This window comes from Prionailurus bengalensis, chromosome B3 (genome assembly GCF_016509475.1).
Source record: "Prionailurus bengalensis isolate Pbe53 chromosome B3, Fcat_Pben_1.1_paternal_pri, whole genome shotgun sequence".
In the NCBI taxonomy this organism is placed as follows: Eukaryota; Metazoa; Chordata; class Mammalia; order Carnivora; family Felidae; genus Prionailurus; species Prionailurus bengalensis.
The window spans coordinates 33986573-34006673 of record NC_057355.1 but is presented as its reverse complement, the minus strand read 5'-3'; the positions used below and the strand labels follow the sequence as shown (position 1 = coordinate 34006673).

Here is a 20101-nt window from a genome sequence, read left to right as displayed (position 1 = left end):
TGCTTAAAATCACATTCAAGTAAGTTTTCAAGTTAAGGGAAAATTCACAACCAAATTTCAAGGGCTCAGAAGATATTTCAATCAATACTCTTTTTTGTTATTTTCATTCTGTTAAAAGAAAGAACAAACTCAAACTTCTAAAACTGTTCAGAGTACTCTGATCTCAAGAAAATCTATTCAAGGGCACCTGGATGGCTCAGTTGGTTGAGCTTCTAACTCTTGATTTTGGCTCAGATCATAATCCCAGGATCATAAGGACAGCTCTGCCCTGAGCATGGAGCCCACTTAAGATTCCCAGTCTGTCTGTCTGCCTGTCTGTCTCTCTCTCTCTCCCCCACTCACACTCTCTCTCAAATTAAAAAAAAAAAAAAAAGAAAAAATAGAAAAAAAGGAGAAGATAATCTTTTCATACCTCTGCCAGCTTGTATGGCAAAATAAGTTTTTCTCCCACTGTCACAGTCTTCCTTGTAACTAATGCTTCAAATAGCATCTCTTCTTTAACCTATACAACAGAAAAGTAAATTCAATGTATAAGATTTATGACAATGTATTTATTGAAAAGCCAAATAAAGAAAAAAAATGCTTAATGAGATTAGCAAATATACAATCGAAAAAACAAAGACAATACATTGGGTAATTTAAATATTGGCCATGGTAAAAGTTAAATTTTCCACTCACCCCACTTCCCAGTGCCCACCTCCAAAAAGAGAAGGGGCGTAAGACAGATGTGTCTTTTTACAGTTTTCTTTCTGACCATAATAGAAAAACATGTTTCTTTGTGCAGAATATGGAAAATACAGAATAGTGCAAAAAAACATTTTAAGATGGTCAACAATAATGCCACAACTTGCAGGCAAGGACTAAAAAGTGAGAACACTTCTTGAATTCAAAAAGCATTACAGTGAGTACTTATTTATGTTTCAGAGGTTTGATATTTATTTGCACATTTAAACTTTAAAAGAAAGTTAATGCTTCCTTTGTTCTCATTCTCTCTAGAAGCAAATATGATCATGAATTTGACATGTCATCATTTAAGTTCAGTATCATTCAGTTCAGTTGACGTTATATATATTAGACGTATTCGTAAATACATTATACTGCCAAGTTTATTTAACTCTTAAATCTATGGCATCATACTGCCCATAAGTTTTTGAATCTATGTTAATAATTTACATCAAGCTTATTCATTTTAACTGCTGTACAGATTCCCAGTATATAAATTACTCCAGTGTTTAACCCATTATCCTACGTGTAGGAGTTTACACTATCCACCATTTTGCACTATTAGGAAGTAAACTGAAGTGACTATTCTTGCATATGAGTTCAAGAGTTTCTCTGAAGTACAAGCCTAAAAGGGGAATTACTAGGTTGTAGCATACACATTTTCATCTTTAAAGGATATTGCCAAACTATTGCATGTGGTTTTCACCAATTTGTTCTCTCATCAGCAATGAGCATTCCTATTTCTTCAAACCTTGACTATACTTGGTATTATCAGACTGCTGATTTTTGCCACACTGAGATCATGAAATGGCAAAACAAGGGCATTTTATAAAAGCATCCATACATAAAAAAGATAAAACACTCACAAAATTTTATGTAGACAGTGTGATATAAAGTATAAAAAGCAAAAAAGATTTGATTATAAAGAGAAACTGAGTTACAAAACAACAGAGTGAAGCATTACCCTACCACCAGCAATTCATGATAGATCAATCATTTTTTTTTTAATGTGACGATACCATAAAGGAAATATACCTTCTTTTGGAGCATCCACTGCTCAATCTTCAAATTCAAAACAAATTGGAAAAAATTTGAGGACCATTACCTTTACAAAATGCAGAAAAACTACAAATAAATAACCAAAGTTTAAATAAAAGACCTCAAGCTTTTAGCTATATTTAAAATAGTTTGAAAAACAAAAATTAAACAATGCCAGATTACGCAAATATGACAAAGCTAATAAAACTAAGAAAAAAACGTATGTAATAAAAACCACTGTTGTTTGGTGAGGTTAAGCAATTATTACTAAAAGTGAGTATTATACGGGGCGCCTGGGTGGCGCAGTCGGTTAAGCGTCCGACTTCAGCCAGGTCACGATCTCGCGGTCCGTGAGTTCGAGCCCCGCGTCGGGCTCTGGGCTGATGGCTCGGAGCCTGGAGCCTGTTTCCAATTCTGTGTCTCCTCTCTCTCTGCCCCTCCCCCGTTCATGCTCTGTCTCTCTCTGTCCCAAAAATAAATAAACGTTGAAAAAAAATTTAAAAAAATAAAAAAAAATAAAAAAAAATAAAAGTGAGTATTATTAAATAAATGATCTAGGCAGTAGACTCAAGGAATTTTTTTAAAGGAACAAACAAACGTAAGCTGGCAACAATGTGGAGCAAAAGTCAGTTCCATACACTTGTATAAACTGGTACAACCACTATAGAAATAATCTGTCAGTATCAGTAAGCTATATATGTGAGTATACCATAACCCAAAAATTATACTCCTTGGACTATACTCTAGAATAACTCCCACACATGTTAACAAGGAGACATGTACAAAAATGTCTATCATAATACTATCTATAAATGAAAAATTACAAATCTCAATCTCCACTAAAAAAGATGTTTTACTCATATAATGAAATTTTATAAAGCAACTAAAAAGAATCATTTAGAATATTTAAATCAGTATGGAAAATTCTCAAAAACAGGATATAGAATGAGAAAGTCAAGTTTTAGAATGATACATTAAAACATTTACATATATAAAGTACAAAAATATGTAGAACAAAAGTATTCTTTTTTTAATTTTTATTATGTTTATTTATTTTTGAGAGACAGAGCATTAGTGGGGGAGGGGCAGAGAGAGAGAGGGAGACACAGATTCCGAAGCAGCACCGGGCTCTGAGCTAACAGCAGACAGCCTGACGCAGGGTTCAAACCCACAAACCATGAGATTATGACCTGAGCCCAAGTCAGACGCTTAACTGACTGAGCCACCCAGGTGCCCTAAAAACTATATATTCTTTATGTAAACATCCATCTATTCTGAAAATATAAAAACAAAACTGAGAATTATAAACACCAAATTCATAATAGTGTTTACTTATGGTGTGGCAGAGTACAAAATGAGCTACAATTATATGCAGTATTTTATTACATGGGTACGGTTGTGAGTACACAGGTATTTATTATATTGTATATAGAAAACCATTCATAATTTAACAGAGAAAAATGAAGAAGATATATTAAAACAGAAATTAATACATAATAAGTAAAATGGCAGAAGTAATAAATCTAAAGGCCAATTATTTCAAAATAAGAAATGAAAGACAACTTTTACCAAATCAAAAAAACATTAAGAAATACAGAGGGGCGCCTGGGTGTCTCAGTCAGTTAAGCATCTCACTATCGGTTTCAGCTCAAGTCATGATCTTGAAGTTTCATGAGTTCAAGCCCCACATCAGGCTCTGCACTGGCAGCAGGGAGCCTGTTTGGAATTATCTTTCTCCCTCTTTCTCTGCCCCTCCCCCACTCATGCTATCTCTGTCTCTCAGTGTTAATAAACTTAAAAAAAAATTATAAAAAGAAATACAAACAGAAACCTAACAAAATAGAGAAAATGTTTTTAAACATTAACAGAATACTTACAAAGAATGCAAAATAAAAGTTTTAAACATTTAATCAATATATGATTTCCTAGAAAAACACATCCTAAAAAATTAACGAAAAACAAACAGGAAGGACACAAATATTGTTGATCACAAATATAGGGTTGATATCTCTCAAATTTTTAAGGAACATATTATTCTTGGCTAATTATTCTTCTTTTAAGTGCAGAAAACATTTTGAAAGGATAAAAAACTACACAATTCACTTTAAGGAGCTGGCTTAATACTGGCACTAAAACCTAGTAATGATAATGATCGTACACAGATCTACACACATATGCACAATCACACAAAACACACAAATCTTGCTTATGTTTGATAAACATCCTGAAGAAAATGACTGAATTCACGATATTTTAATCAGCCATCTCTGTAATTTCCCAAATATCCTTAATTGTACATATGACTTTTAATTTAAAAAATTAGTTTTATTGGGGCGCCTGGGTGGCGCAGTCGGTTAAGCGTCCGACTTCAGCCAGGTCACGATCTCGCGGTCCGTGAGTTCAAGCCCCGCGTCAGGCTCTGGGCTGATGGCTCAGAGCCTGGAGCCTGCTTCGGATTCTGTGTCTCCCTCTCTCTCTGCCCATCCCCCGTTCATGCTCTGTCTCTCTCTGTCCCAAAAATAAATAAACGTTGAAAAAAAATTAAAAAAAAAAAAAAATTAGTTTTATTAACACAAAATAACTATGAATAGCTCAATATCTAGTCTACAATGTTTCTCATATTCACATAATTGAGAAACTGATATGTGTGTTAAAAACCCATTCTTTATATTGTTTTAACAGATGTTAAAACATATTCAAAACACATAAACCTGCTAAAAACTGAACAGTTTTTGATAATGATGATTGTTCTAATGTGCTCAAAAATATGCTCTACAATTAATCTACTGGAGCTTGTTCACCTTTCAATAATTTCACAAGTATATATCCCAAACAGAATTTAGTAAACAGATGACTGAAAATATTCATTGCTGCCTGAGGTAACTACAAAAAAATAATTAAAAAAATAAAATTAAATCATTATTTCAGAAACATTTCCTCCAAAGAAATAAATATAGGGGTGCCTGGGTGGCGCAGACAGTTAAGCGTACAACTCTTGATTTCAGCACAAGTCATGATCTCATGGTTCATGGGATCAAGCCCCGCCTCAGGTTCCAGCTTGAGTATGGAACCTGCTTAAAAGTCTCTCTCCCTCTTTCTCTGTACCCTCTCCATCTCTCTCTCTCAAAATCAATAAACATTAATAGTTAAAAAAAAAATAAATCTAAAGTTATCATTGAACTGAACCACTGTGAGGAGAAGAATTAAATTAAAATCTTAACTAAAGAGTTTATATTTTAATTAAACCAGTTACTGTTCCTATCTTTGAATTCTATCTCAACAAAAGCCTTAAGGTTGCAATTATTATTACCAATTTTAACCAATTACAGGAAATCATCTTAAAAATAATTTCTAAGAACTAAATACAGGCATGATACTATGGTAGGTCCTGTCAGTACTTCTATAGCTCCTCAAACTTTGAAGATAACTTCTTCCTACTTACTACCAAACCTCCATTCTTAGAACCTGTTCATAAGTGTTTTTACTGACTACATGTTGACTAAAATATCACCTAAAATGCCTGACTGAAATTGTTTATTCATTCACCTATTGTCAACCTCATGACCTTCAAAATTACCACCTTCAAATACCACACTCCACATCCTAGTAAAACTTCATTCAATGAATGAGTCTAGTTTCAACTCCGTGTATCCTCTTCTGCCCCTTCTGCCAGACTAACTAATTTCACTTAAGTTAATAAGCAACACCCAGGCACGTGCAAAATAAGCATTCTAAGGTTAGATAAATAAGAAAGAGGCATCCATTGCCCTCAAAAAGCACTGCCGCCTTATAATGAACACCAACCACTAAATAACTTTCTGCTACAAAACCAAAATTAAATTAGGCTAAGCAGACACAAATGTTCTATCCTGATGGAGTCAGCTTACAGCATTTAATAAGGTTAATCTCTATGAAGAGGCAAATGAACCAAAATTTGAAAGTAATATTTTAACATAAAAAAGCAGGCTATTTATACCTACAAAAAAATGTAAACAACCAAGATGTCCTTCAATAGGTGAATGAATAAACAAATTATGGTACATGCATACAATGGCATATTACCCAGCAATAAAGAGAAATGAGCTATCAAGTCACAAAAAAGATATGAATGAGTCTTAAATGCATACTGCTAAGTGAAGCAAATCAGTCTGAAAAGGCTGCATTCTGTATAATTTCAATTATGTTACATTCTGAAAAAGGCAAATCTACAGGCATAGTAAAAAGATCACTGGTTGCTAGGAGTTTGCGGAGAGGGGTTGAACAGGTGAAATACAAGAGGCTTTTAGGAATGAAACTATTCTATACCAATAGTAACATAATGGAAGAACATGACATTATGCATTTGCCATAACCCATAAAGCACAAAGAACAAATTTTTTAGAAAATTATTTCAGACACTGAGGGATCCTAGGAAAGAATGCAGACCATGACAAGAAAATCTAACTGTATGACAAATATATCAAACAACCTAAACGAAGGGAGTGGGAGAAAAAGGTGCTAACCTAAATTAATTCTGGATGAATGGAGTCAGAAAAACTAAAAGCAGAAGGAACACCATACTCTAGTTGATAGTCATTTCCCATATCAGTGTATGTGTACATACATATATGTACATTCCCATACATGGACAGTTGACAACGTGGATTTGAACTACATGGGTCTACTTAACATGCGGGTGTTTTTCAATAAATACAATACTGTAAATGTATTTTCTCTTCCTTATGGTTTTAACATTTTCTTTTCCCTTGCTTACTTTATTGTAAGAATACAGTATATGATAGATGTAACATACAAAATATGTATTAACCAACTGTTTAATAAGGCTTCTGGTCAACAACAGGCTATTACATTTTGGGGGAGTTAAAAGTTATACACAGATGGGAATGCAAGCTGGTGCAGCCACTCTGGAAAACAGTATGGAGGTTCCTCAAAAAACTAAAAATAGAACTACCCTACAACCCAGCAATTGCACTACTAGGTATTTATCCAAGGGATACAGGTGTGCTGTTTCGAAGGGACACATGCACCCCCATGTTTATAGCAGCACTATCGACAATAGCCAAAGTATGGAAAGAGCCCAAATGTCCATCGATGGATGAATGGATAAAGAAGATGTGGTGTGTGTGTGTATGTGTATATGTGTGTGTGTGTGTGTGTGTGTGTGTGTATATATATATATATATATGCACAATGGAGTATTACTCAGCAATCAAAAATAATGAAATCTTGCCATTTGCAACTACATGGATGGAACTGGAGGGTATTATGCTAAGTGAAATTAGTGAGTCAGAGAAAGACAAAAATGATACGACTTCACTCATATGAGGACTTTAAGAGACAACAGATGAACATAAGGGAAGGGAAACAAAAATAATAAAAAAACAGGGAGGGGGACAAAACAGATGAGACTCATAAATATGGAAAACAAACTGAAGGTTACTGGAGGGGTTGTGGGAGGGGGGATGGGCTACATGGGTAAGGGGCATTAAGAAATCTACTCCTGAAATCATTATTGCATTATATGCTAATTTGGATGTAAATTTTTAAAAATAAAAATTTTTTTTAAAAAAAGTATACACAGATTTTTTTACTGCCCAGGAGATCTGGCATCCCTAACCACTGCATTGTTCAAGGGTCAACTGTATACTGAAATTGAATAATTAAATAAATGAATGGCAGATGGTAGGAGATAGCTTCCTTATTGTTAAAGTGGGAGTTTCTATACAAGGGGAGAAGGCTAGGATGATACATGTGATAAAGTATTAGTTAGAAACATCAGTATGACCTCAGGTTTACCTTTATATAGATATACATGGATATATAAAAACATTTGTAGTATGTGACTATACATGGATTAGTAAACACACATGTATTTCCTTGCTCTGTCAAACGAGAAGGCCTGTAAAATGATTTTGAGATGAATCTGGCAAGATGAGAAGTGAGCTCGGAAAACATGGGAAATCATCACTCCCGGAAGAATGAGGCAATAAAGACCTTGATTATAGGAAGAAGCATGGTAGGAAATTAAGACCTTTGGCTCCTATTCAGACATGAATAGAAAAAAAGGTAAGTACCGTTTTCTCTTCACTCATCCAGATATTCCATCTTCAAATAAATAATCTAACCAAAATCTTAGTATGAGAAACAAATCTCAAATATAGAGGGAGAAACACTATTAATGGCTTAGAACATGATACAGTCTAGAGCGAAATACTGATCCTATCCAGCAAATTGAGGGATTATGGATATCTGGCCAAAGGGAGACAGGCAAGAAAACCCAAGCCTTTTAGAGATTCTGGTAATAGCAAAAATTCCATCTTTCCAACAAACACCATAATAAAAAGCATTAACCCATTTACACCTAACCAAATAGTTACACAAAATTAAAAGTGAGCAGTTACCCCAGTATTTGAGAAATGACAACTGAAAATATAATCACTCACTTCTAATAATTCTGAGACAATAGGCAGAACTTCAGGATTACAGATATCTATGGAGTCATCCCGATATGTCTTCTTTTTATAACAGATATTACCCAAATGTAGTATTGCTGAGAGAAGAGAGAAAATCCTGTGAAAATAAAACCATAAATTACAGCTTGCTTATGTGCATTCTCTACACTTACTTCACTGCAAAATTCTAATCAAGCACATTAACCACTACAAATATGAAGTATCTAATCATTATAAAAATAAAAAATATAGGAATACTAATTATAATAATAAAAATTATGTATATTATGTCAGGTACTTCACAAAGTGCTTTACATAACCTTACTTTCAGTACTATATCACTTTTCAAACATAGTTGTTAGAAGAGGACTTGCTATTGCGTGAATCTGCTATAGTGTTTCAAAATCCATACCTTTCTAAATGTTTTTCATCCTGCCTGGAATTGTATCCTTTCCCTACATTGTATAATTCAGATGTACTGCATCAGAAACTTTAAAGGCAAGTCCTTGGAATCTGTATTTTTTTAACTAAGTAGCTTAGGTGATCTTTCATTATTAGTTACATCTTTGAAATGTTTTCCTACATCATACTAAGGTGCCCTTGATAAATGCTTTTAAAACAAACACTGCGAGGGCATTAGGGTAAATTACCTGATATCAGGCCCCTCCTATAAAAACAGCATCTACATCTGGCCCTCCTTTCCATTCTTCCCTCCCATCTAAGAGGAACACACGATCCTTCTCCAGTCAACAACTAAACCTCTACTTGTGCTCTACATCCTGGGAACTCCAGGTGACTCAGGAATTTTATTATACCTATTTCCTATATCTTACCTGAACCTACAAGAACTTCCTACCAAAATAATGTCATGTTCACTTTTCTCTTTAAATAACCCATCCTAGATCCTACATCTTCTCCTTCCCTTCACAAACAGGCTTTTTAAACTGTTAACTTACACACTTGTCTCCACTTTGTCATTCCCTGTTTACTATCACATTCTGGCATCTGACTCCATTAAAATATCTCATTGAAGCTACCAATGACCTCCATGAAACCACGAAAAGTATATTGTGTCCTAACTTACCTGACCCCTCAAAGGCATTTAACATAGCTGAACCTTCCATCTAAAAGCCCTTCCTAGAAATCCATACATATATACACATCTTTCTGGCTTGTCCCATTGTTTCCTTGTAATAAACCTGTCCTACCTGTAAAATTTTAACTAGTGTGTTTTCCAAAAATTACTAAGTGTTCTAAATAAAATAAAGATACTGCTTTAGGAATCTAACCTATACATTCAAAATCCCTGAATCAACAACTAGTTGATCTAATTTTTCAAACAATTTAAAATTTTAAATGTTGGAGGGGCACCTGAGTGGCTCAGATGGTTAAGCATCCGACTCTTGGTTTTGGCTCAGATCATGATCTCGTGGTTTGTGAGTTCGAGCCCTACATCGGGCTCTGTGCTGACAGCATGGAGCCTTTGACATTTTCTCTCTCCCTATCTCTCTGCCCCTCCCCTGCTCACTCTCTCAGTCTCTCACTCAAAAATAAATAAAGTTTAAAATTTTAAATGTTTGAATCATTAATACGACTCAAATAAAACACAGGTCAATTATAAAGGAATAATTTATAAAAGTACACTGGGTTAGAAAGGAAATTCAGTATCAACTGAATCATTATACAGACTAATGGAAGCCAAAAAATATAAAAACACAAATTCATGGGCCATTTATTAAAAACTATTTTTAGTAGGAGTTTACATAGTTGCTAATTACATTGTTTCAGAATATGGGGTTCAAAAATCTGCATATTAACGTTTTCTCACACACAAATACATAATGCATAGTCTCCAATAATAAATGTTACATAACAATCTCATGTACAATGATTAAACATAAAAAAGATTTACAAATATGAATAAGAATTCCTGTTCTCAGAAAGCTTATAATCTTGCAATAGGAGATAACACAGACTCAAAAACTGTAAGGCAAGGTATACTAAAATACTGAAGGCAGAAACAATACACAATTAAGAAAAATTTCACCAAAAAGACAGGACATGGGGTGACTGGCTGGCTCAGTAGGAAGAGTGTGACTCTTGATCTCAAGACCATGAGTCTGAGCCTCACACTGGGTATAGAAATTACTTAAACTTTAAAAAAAATAAAAAGGGAAGACATGTACAGTACTCTAAAGCAAACAGGTTTCAATTAATATACCAAATTTTGGGCTGCCTACAGGGCTGTGTTAAGAATAATTCTGGGGGCGCCTGGGTGGCTCAGTCGGTTGAGCAACCAACTTCGGCTCAGGTCATGATCTCACAGCTCATGAGTTCAAGCCCCATGTTGGGCTCTGTGCTGACAGCTCAGAGCCTAAAGCCTGCTTCGGATTCTGTGTCTCCCTCTCTCTCTGCCCCTAACCCACTCGCATTCTGTCTCTCTCTCAAAAATAAATAAACGTTAGGGGCGCCTGGGTGGCGCAGTCGGTTAAGCGTCCGACTTCAGCCAGGTCACGATCTCGCGGTCTGCGAGTTCGAGCCCCGCGTCAGGCTCTGGGCTGATGGCTCAGAGCCTGGAGCCTGTTTCAGATTCTGTGTCTCCCTCTCTCTCTGCCCCTCCCCCGTTCATGCTCTGTCTCTCTCTGTCCCAAAAATAAATAAACTTTGAAAATAAATAAATAAATAAATAAATAAATAAATAAATAAATAAATAAACGTTAAAAAAAAGCTGCTGATAAAAAAAAAAGAATAATTTTGGATTAGATCTGAGTGCAGTGGAAAAGAATTTTGTGAATTATCAGCAGATAATTAATCATGGTCACAGGAGAGGGGAATAGCAGTACATATGATATGTTATCAAAAAAAGAACTGAAAGTATGTGAATGACCGAAAAAGAGATAAAGATGTGTCCTTCAGGGCACTTGGATGGCTCAGTTGGTTGAGCATCCAACTCTTGATTTTGGCTCAGGTCACGATCCTGGGGTCATGGGATAAGAGCCCCACATTGGGCTCAGTGCTCAGCACAGACTCTGCTTGGAATTCTCTTTCCCTCTGTCCCTCTCCCCCAGCTTGTTTTCTCCCTCCCTCTCTCTTTCTCTCTCTAAATTAAATAAATGAATGGGCACCTGGGTGGCTCAATCAAGCATCTGACTCTCAATTTCACTCGGGTCATGATCTCACAGTTTGTGGGATCGAGCCCCCCATCAGGCTCCACGATGACAGCTTAGAGCCTGCTTGGGATTCTCTCTCCCTCTCTCTCTGCCCCACCTACTCTCTCTCTCTCTCTCCCAAAATAAATAAACATAACTATTATCATTATTATTATTATTAAAATAAAATGAAGAAAACAATTTTTTAAGATGGGTCCTTCCAGGAATTGGGAAAATACTGAACATTCAGAATACAACATACTGTTTTAGGACACACCATCAGCCTAGTTAAAATGCAAAACTTGTGTTAGGGAGTATCTGAAGATAATACTAAAAGATAAAGAAAGGTCAAATTAAGGCCAGGCTACTAAGAACCTACTTTTTCCAGTGTTTTCCAATATGAAATACAGTGATATCAGAAAGTGTAAAAGACACACAATCCCTTGGTGTATGAGAAATATTTTATTTCCAATGTATGTTACCTTTAAAAAAATGAAATTAAGTTTCACTATTATTTAATATATAGACTGACACTTTGGTCCATATATGTCAATCAGGTATCACATGAGGTATGTTGAGGGACGAATATAATATAGCATGGAGGAACTATAGTGGTACTCTCATTTACTTAGTAACTTTCAGTGAAATGCAGTTTATGTGACTAATTAAATTGGCTTGCATATTTACATATTGTACTATTTGGCAAAAAATAATTTTGGCAAATAATCTAACTGAAGATCATACTAATGATGTAATCACAAGTAAGCAAGAAAACATAAGAGCTGTTATTCTACTTTTAGTATAAGATTAAAAGTTGACAATATAATCACATCTGACATAATTCAATTCCTGTCTCAAAAAAATAGTTCTGTTACTTTTTCTTTTCTGGTGAGAGTCAGGTTATTTGTCTTTAATTTTAAAAAGTTTGTTTTATTTTAAATATAATTTGCTTCATCTTTATTTCAACCTTTTTACATTTCTGTTTTGTTTATAATGAACAAAATATGTTTAGTACAATAGTACAGACATAAATTTACAGAGGAAAAGCAGGGAAATTATGTTTTATTGAGAGGTACACATGCCTTAGGATTAGAGCTCAATGACGCAGAAAATAAGAAACTATAAAAATAGCATTATAAAGCAAGTTTTTAAATAAGGTCCATGGACAGGCTTTAGGAGCACCATGAATTCCCACAATTGCATGCAAATATTTATGGATGCACATTTTACAGGAAGAAGAGCTCCAACTTTTAAGAGATTTTCAAAGAATTTATAATTAAAAAAGGAATTCATAACAGGTCTTTTAAGTAATGCTTAACAAGGGAGAAGGAAGCACTAGCTCAGCAATATCCATTAGAAAATTCTTTCAAAGGACCAAGGAAGAGGAACTTCTTAACCATACATTGTGATTTGTTCTCTACCAATGGTATAGAGTACAATAAATAAACTCACTGTCTTCGTGTCTTGGGAAGAAATCCTACCATTTCCATGGCCAGTTGTAAGCGTTCAAAGTCATGCCTCAAATCTTCCCCCTCTACGGAGAAGCAATCCTGCTTATTAAAGAAAAAAGGGGAAGAAATCAAGATTACCTATTGAAATATAAGGTAGGCCACTCAGAAATAATAGTAACTCTAGGTAAGTATACCTGTGTATAAAAATTAGAGCTGGGGAAATATTTAGACACAGCCAAATTCATTAGAACTCTTATGACAGGTTTGCAAACTAAACACATACCTACCAAAATAACAATTAAGTTACCTTTTTTTCTTCTTTTCACAAATCACCAAGGATCTCAAAGCAACTTAAGATAAAGAGCTAGCAATATAAAATGTTCTGATACCAAGTTTGATTTTGAATGGTGAAGAGTCCTGAAGATCCAAAGCATTTAAGAGAGCTCAATTCCACAAACAAATGTTATTTAATCAACAAATATTTACTAAATGCCTATCCCTATGCAAGATGCTAAACAAGATCCTGAGACACAAAAATAAATTTTAGAAGAGGCAGTAATTTAGTTGAGAAATGAAGCCTAGTTTTATATAAAGATGTTTATATCAGTATTAGATATAAAAATAGTTCCTAATGAAATAATATAAACATTATCAATCAGCAAAAAAAGTATACATGAAAATTAAAAATCTGCAAAGAATACATATTAGTGCATAAAAATAGCTGTGAACTACCAAATAAAAAAAATACTACTTTTTTCGGGTAATCCTTGCATTTCAGTTACCAAAAAAGTCAAACATATATATAATCTGTATCTTTAAAATAACAAATAGGTTTTTAGAGCCCTTTACTGTATTTGCTCACATTCCCTTACACCTACATTTTCAAACACCTCCTCACACATATTTACTTTTTTAAGATACTGTAGAAGGTTGCATCAAGTTTTCAATACATGCATTAACTGTTAATCTGTTTTATTCACTGAAGATCTCTAGCATCAAGTCAGTGCCAAGAAAAAAGTGGATAATCATTAAGGTAAATATATAGTCAGTGAATTACTGAACAAGTACTGAATTAGATGAAATATTCCTTTTTGAGAAAGTACTCATTTATTATTTTTAGACTATCAAGTATCTAGCATGTACACCCTGCTTTCAACCCTGTAAGAATGAGTTAAACTAGATATAGTTTAAAATATAAACACAAGGAGGCATTTAGGGTTATATACATTCAATTGGGAAGAAAACAGGCTCAGAGATTAAATAATTCACCTAAATGACAGGAGTGGCCAAATGAAAATCTATCCAGTTCTAAATCCTCTGCACTCCCTCATGCAACACCAGTTGCTTGAGCTTATTTATTTAATAGGATACCTCTTAATAGGAATTAAACCAACATAAAATGGGCAACAACTGGTCCCTTGTTAAAAGCAATTTTCTCATCACAGTTCTCCTCAGGATCATTTATACTACTCCATTACATGTATGATAATACAGAACACATTACAAAACAATCCTTAACAATCCTCTCTTCTCGGGACACCTGGGTGGCTCAGTCAGTTGAGCGTCCAACTTCAGCTCAGGTCGTGATTTCATGATTCTGCCAGTTGGAGCCCCACATCAGCCTCACTGCTGTCAGCACAGAGCCCCGCCTTGGGTCCTCCGTCTCCCTCCCTCTCTGCCCCTGCCCCACTTGCACTGTCTCAAAAATAAATAAGACATTTAAAAAAAAAAAAACATCTCTCGGGGCGCCTGGGTGGCACAGTCGGTTAAGCGTCCGACTTCAGCCAGGTCACGATCTCGCGGTCCGTGAGTTCGAGCCCCGCGTTGGGCTCTGGGCTGATGGCTCGGAGCCTGGAGCCTGTTTCCGATTCTGTGTCTCCCTCTCTCTCTGCCCCTCCCCCGTTCATGCTCTGTCTCTCTCTGTCCCAAAAATAAATAAACGTTGAAAAAAAAAATTTTTTTTTAAAAATTTAAAAAAAAACATCTCTCTTCTTATAATGCTAAGTCACATAAGTTCTCATAACTCAGAGGGACACAAAGTTTAGTTTGGCCCCAAATATACTCTGAGGAGGGCTAGGAAGATAAACCAAAAGATTCTCATATTGACTGCTTGCTTTCATCAATTAACTTGTAAGAAAAAGTAACAGAAATTATTCAAACTATAATAGACTGAAAACATCAGCAAGAGGCTAGTGATGAAAGGTATAAAAGGACAGGGGCGCCTGAGTGGCTCAGTCAGTTAAGCGTCCGACTTCGGCTCAGGTCATGATCTCACGGTCCGTGAGTTCGAGCCCCGCATCAGCCTCTGTGCTGACAGCTCAGAGCCTGGAGGCTGTTTCAGATTCTGTGTCTCCCTCTCTCTCTGCCCCTTCCCCACTCATGCTCTGTCTCTCTCTATCTCAAAAATAAATAAACGTTTAAAAAAATTTTTTTTAAAAAGAAGAAAGATATAAAAGGAGTAGAAGAATTTGGGTATAAAATGCTAAAAAGAAAAGATGGAGATAATGATGATCTCAAAGGTGGCAGCAACATTGGGAACATGTACTGCACATTTATGAAGTACTAAGAAGCACTCTATCAAGCTGTTTATTAGATGCACTGTCTAATTTATTTATTTATTTTTTAATTTTTTTTAATGTTTATTTTTCAGAGGGAGAGAGAGACAGAGTGTGAGTAGGGGAGGGGCAGAGAGAGAGAGACAGAATCGGAAGCAGGCTCCAGGTTCTGAGCTGTCAGCACAGAGCCCGACGCAGGGCTTGAACTCACAGATCACAAGATCATGACCTGAGCCAAAGTTGGACGCTCAACCAACTGAAACACCCAGGCACTCCTGCACTAATTTAATACTCACAAAAGTTAAAGAACATTGTTATCCCTTTAGACAGACGATGGAAACAAGAGTTACGTGACCTGCTCAGGTTCTCAAATCTAGTAAATGGGTAAGCCAGTCATCAAGGCAGGTCTGTCTGCTTCAGAGCCCAAATCCTGAAGCATGACTCAGACTAAATAACAGCAGATCAGTTCATAACGTCACAATAAGCTCTTTACAGGCAATCAAGTCTTACATTTACTATATGAGTCTACCAGTCTCCTACCTACTTCCCAACAGATCAGTCACTTGATATAATAGGTGAAAGGTGGAAACTTCTCAAGAGTGGCAAAACAGCATAATTTTTTCTACTAAAATTTATCAGAATCTATAAATTTAAATGTCTAAATTTAATTTTCCATAATGTTAAATCTGAAACCATAAATTAATTGATATATAATGAAAAGGTAATGCAATTAAACTTTGTATGAAGGAAAAAATTAATGTCCATAATTCCTGATCCTTCTCAACTCTCTGAAACAGTTTTATAATTACTGGAGGTTGTAAACACATGCAGTGAAAATCAAAGTCATGGTTATTTAAAGCAAGGATGAAGATAAGTTATGTTTCCAGAGGGAATAGTTAATAAATTAGTTCATTAGTTAATAGATATAGACGAGTGCAGATTCTCAGCCTTTTATATCTGACCTCATTACAAAGGGAATGGCAGGAAAAAGATTTTTTATGTTCTTTATAATTACAAACTTGCCTTTATAAAATGTAACAAATAAAATTAAATTTACCTACTCATTTTACGCCCTTAAATCATACATCATATATGCCCTACATCATATATGCCCTTAAATCACTTAATTTAAACACTATTTATCTTATTTATAAGAATTTCAATTCTTAATATTTGGAAAATGATAGCCTCTCTTGCTATTAAAAAAAAATTCAAAGAAAAATGTACATGCATCCATCATGTGAAAAGACTGTTAACTGACACATAAAACAGGAAGACTATAACTATTTAAAATAAACAATACATACTACTCACAACATGTGAGTAATGAAATCACTAAAAAAATACTGAAAAAAATATATCTCAAGGAAAAACACCCTGTAGTTCATAAGAATCCACATCAATGTTGAAATCAGGAATGCAAATCAATTTATTGTCAAAATAAATATAGACTAAACATGAGCAGCAAAATAAAGTTTTAAAAAGTAAATTGACTGGTTTTGAATCCACACACTATACACATACAAATAAATCAATTCAAAGAAATTAAACATTAATTTCTCTTCTTTCCTAGAGTCTTTGTATTTCAGCTGATTTTCTTTCTAAGTCATGAGATAGATGCAAATGAGCAAGGTGAGTGAGGGTCCTTTAACAGGAACACAAAATATTTAGGTACTTGTACTGACCGGCTCAGAGTCATAGCAATAATCATCCCAGCTCTGTCTGAGGGGTTTCTTTGTTATCTGAAAGTAAGGCAGATTAGTTAGGTAGAAGTAATAGTTATTACTCTTCTCTAATTATCTCTTAGAAATAATATTCAGTTAGCACTGCTGCTACCCAAAGAAAGTTATTTTGTGTAGCAGCATAAAACAAGAAACAACTAGGTGAACATTCAGATTCTGGGAGATCATATATCATTACAATGAATCCATACATGCTGTTGTCCAGCAACTCTGAGATTTGTATTAATAGATCAATCTTATGTTCTATGAATACTGACCCCTTTAGGACAAGAATATGTGTGGTATGGGCACCGATAAAAAAAAAATCTGGAAGAAGAATTAATAAGCTCTGGGTTTCTATAATACTATCAGCTCATTTATGGGTAATTATTAGTTTTTAAAAAGAAAATATTTAATTACCCAAATATATGCAAATTGTTTAAACAGGGGAAAGAAAAAGGTCAGAAGCTAAATCAGTAACTTTTTAAATCTACTTAATTTTTATGCAGAGAAATGTTTAGTATTTATATCAAGAAGTGAAATTTTAAATCATCTTGAAACTGATATATTTGATAACAAAGTTATATTAGCTTATATAAAATAGGTAGTTTCAAAACTAAAAAAAATCATTACACAGCATGCTGTGTATCTTGGGAAAAGTCTAGGATACTCATTTCATAACCTTACTACAAACTATCATCAAATGTCAATTTCTTTACAAAAGCTCCATAAACATTTTTAAAATTACCATAAAGACATTTATTTCCAAGGATATTACATCTTGTCTTGATCCAAAAAAACAAGGAATGTCTTTCTGTTAAGTGATCTACTGTCATACCAATTTCATTGATTTTGGTTCTAGAATTTTTGTTAATATGAGAAGTAATAAAATCGGAGAAACTACTGTAATGAAAAACTGGGAGAAATTACTCCCTAATTAGGGGTGAATTTTTGAGTTTCAGAGAAAGATACAAATTCTGTAAGTCATTCTTTTTGATGAATTTCATACTAATTAGGATCATTCACTAAATTAAAAAAAAATCATACTTTAAGTTAGTATCATAATATCATGCAAAGAGGCATATGTATTAGACTTCAAAACATACAAAAAAGGTTTCAAGTAATCCCATGCGAAGGACAAACATTAATTATTAGTGACATTTAGCATGCTCTTGTCGATAAAAGGCAAATCACTTTGAAAAGACCAACCCATTTTATTAAGGTGTAGGTATGTATATAAACAGTTTATTATTCTCTGAAAGAGTCTCACAAAAAGCAAAGGGCACACATATAACTAACTTCTTACAACTGAAAGTAATAATAATTTTTAAATTTGAGAAGCGCATCACATAAACTTTTAGGCGGCATGTATGAAAATGCTAGTTAATGTCTATTACCAGGTTCAGAGAACAAAGTATTAGAAAAAAAACTTTTCTCAAGAGCTAAAATTTAATAATGCCCAACATTCAAAATACTTTTCATGAATCCTCACCTGATTTAGATAATGATACTCTTCCGGTCGTTTAAGATGGAATGCTAATCTTTCTTCTTCATTTGCTCCTGCCAGGAGGTAATAAAACACATGATAGTTCCTGTTGGAAACAGAGTATGGCTTTAGAATGGACGTGATCTATAGTCGTCATTTATCAGAAAAAAAGAGCAAATGTTAATAAAGTGTTTCAACTTTGCCTCATTTAAAAAAAAAAATTTTAGTGTTTATTTATTTTTTAGAGAGAGAGAGACAGAATGAAAGCGGGGAAGGAGCAAAGAGAAAGGAGACAATCTGAAGCAGGTTCTAGGTTCCGAGCTGTCAGCACAGAGCCTGATGCAGGGCTCAAACTCACTAACTGTCAGATCATGACCTGAGCTGAAGTCGGCCGCTTAACTGACTGAGCCATCCAGGCGCCCTGGACTTTGCCTCATTTTTTAATGCAAAAGTGTTAAGTTCAATATTTTAAGTATTACAAAATAAATGATGTTTTGGATGCTAAATTCAAAAGAGAGGGGTGAAGGCAGCTATATGGCAAAGGTTAAGACCTGAAAATTCTCTCCTTCATAAAACCAATTAGAAAACTGGCAAATTTGTCAGAATCAACTTTTTCAGAACTCTAGAAAATACCTTAAAGCTTAAAGCAATCCAAGGAGTGTTTACATAAGAAAAAAAGCCCAATCTCAGTAAAAAATCCAACCTTTGTAGCCTTTTAACTTGCCCTAGTCCATCTCCTGTTCACCAGATCCATGGTAGCCTTCAAAACCACTAGCTTATAATGGTGATGGACCCCAATAGCCTGGCAGCTTTCAAAAGAGAGCAGAACAGGGTTAGAGCTCATTGAAAAGCCTCATTCTCTGAGAAATATCATTATTTAAACTATCTGGTGATTCCCTGGAAGAAGCCAGACAGTTCAAAACTGGCTTTATTGACATTACTCACACTTAGCCCAGTGTGAAAACCTTTTCTCCAGGGGCATTGGTAGAAAATTATAGGCAATTTTTTGAAACATATCAGCTACATTAAACAATGAATAAATGCTGGGGCAAACAACGGGTTAACAAAAATTTAAAGGGAAATGTGATCTCCACACCAGCTTTTAATTCCAATTAAAATTGGAATTAATTCTATATTCTAATATTCTAATTCTATATTCTAATATTCTAATTCTATATTCTAATTCTAATTCTATATTCCTAGGAATCGAGAAGGCCATGCACATACGTAAGGCTGTGCACATGCCCAGGGCTTCATGTCTTCTCGGCAAAGACCAAAGAGGGTACTGAACTCTCACCTCTGGCTAACCTTGAAGGGATACACATGCAGGAAGTAACGGCAAAGGCAGAATTATAAAATGCCTGAGTGTACATCATCAGGAAAATACAAATCAAAACCACAATGAGATACCACCTCACGCCTGTCAGAATGGCTAACATTAACAACTCAGGTAATAACAGAAGTTGGCGAGGATGCGGAGAAAGAGGATCTCTTTTGCACTGCTGGTGGGAATGCAAACTGGCGCA

At 34.8% G+C, this 20101-nt stretch overlaps 1 protein-coding gene across 13 annotated transcripts in view; it reads right to left on the bottom strand.

Moving 5' to 3' along the window:
• The window catches only part of MYO9A (myosin IXA), a 279521-nt gene that overhangs the window by 190261 nt on the left and 69159 nt on the right, over positions 1 to 20101 (bottom strand). For 8 of the 13 annotated variants that reach the window (XM_043553998.1, XM_043554007.1, XM_043553999.1 and 5 more), the window contains exons 5-9: positions 18582 to 18681; positions 17054 to 17110; positions 12815 to 12912; positions 8205 to 8331; positions 413 to 502 (exon numbers count right to left, since the gene is read on the bottom strand). In XM_043553998.1, coding sequence (XP_043409933.1) covers positions 413 to 502; positions 8205 to 8331; positions 12815 to 12912; positions 17054 to 17110; positions 18582 to 18681 — 472 coding nt within the window. The remainder of the gene's footprint in view (positions 1 to 412; positions 503 to 8204; positions 8332 to 12814; positions 12913 to 17053; positions 17111 to 18581; positions 18682 to 20101) is intronic. The other 5 variants (XM_043554005.1, XM_043554003.1, XM_043554009.1 and 2 more) reach the window with 1 other exon arrangement.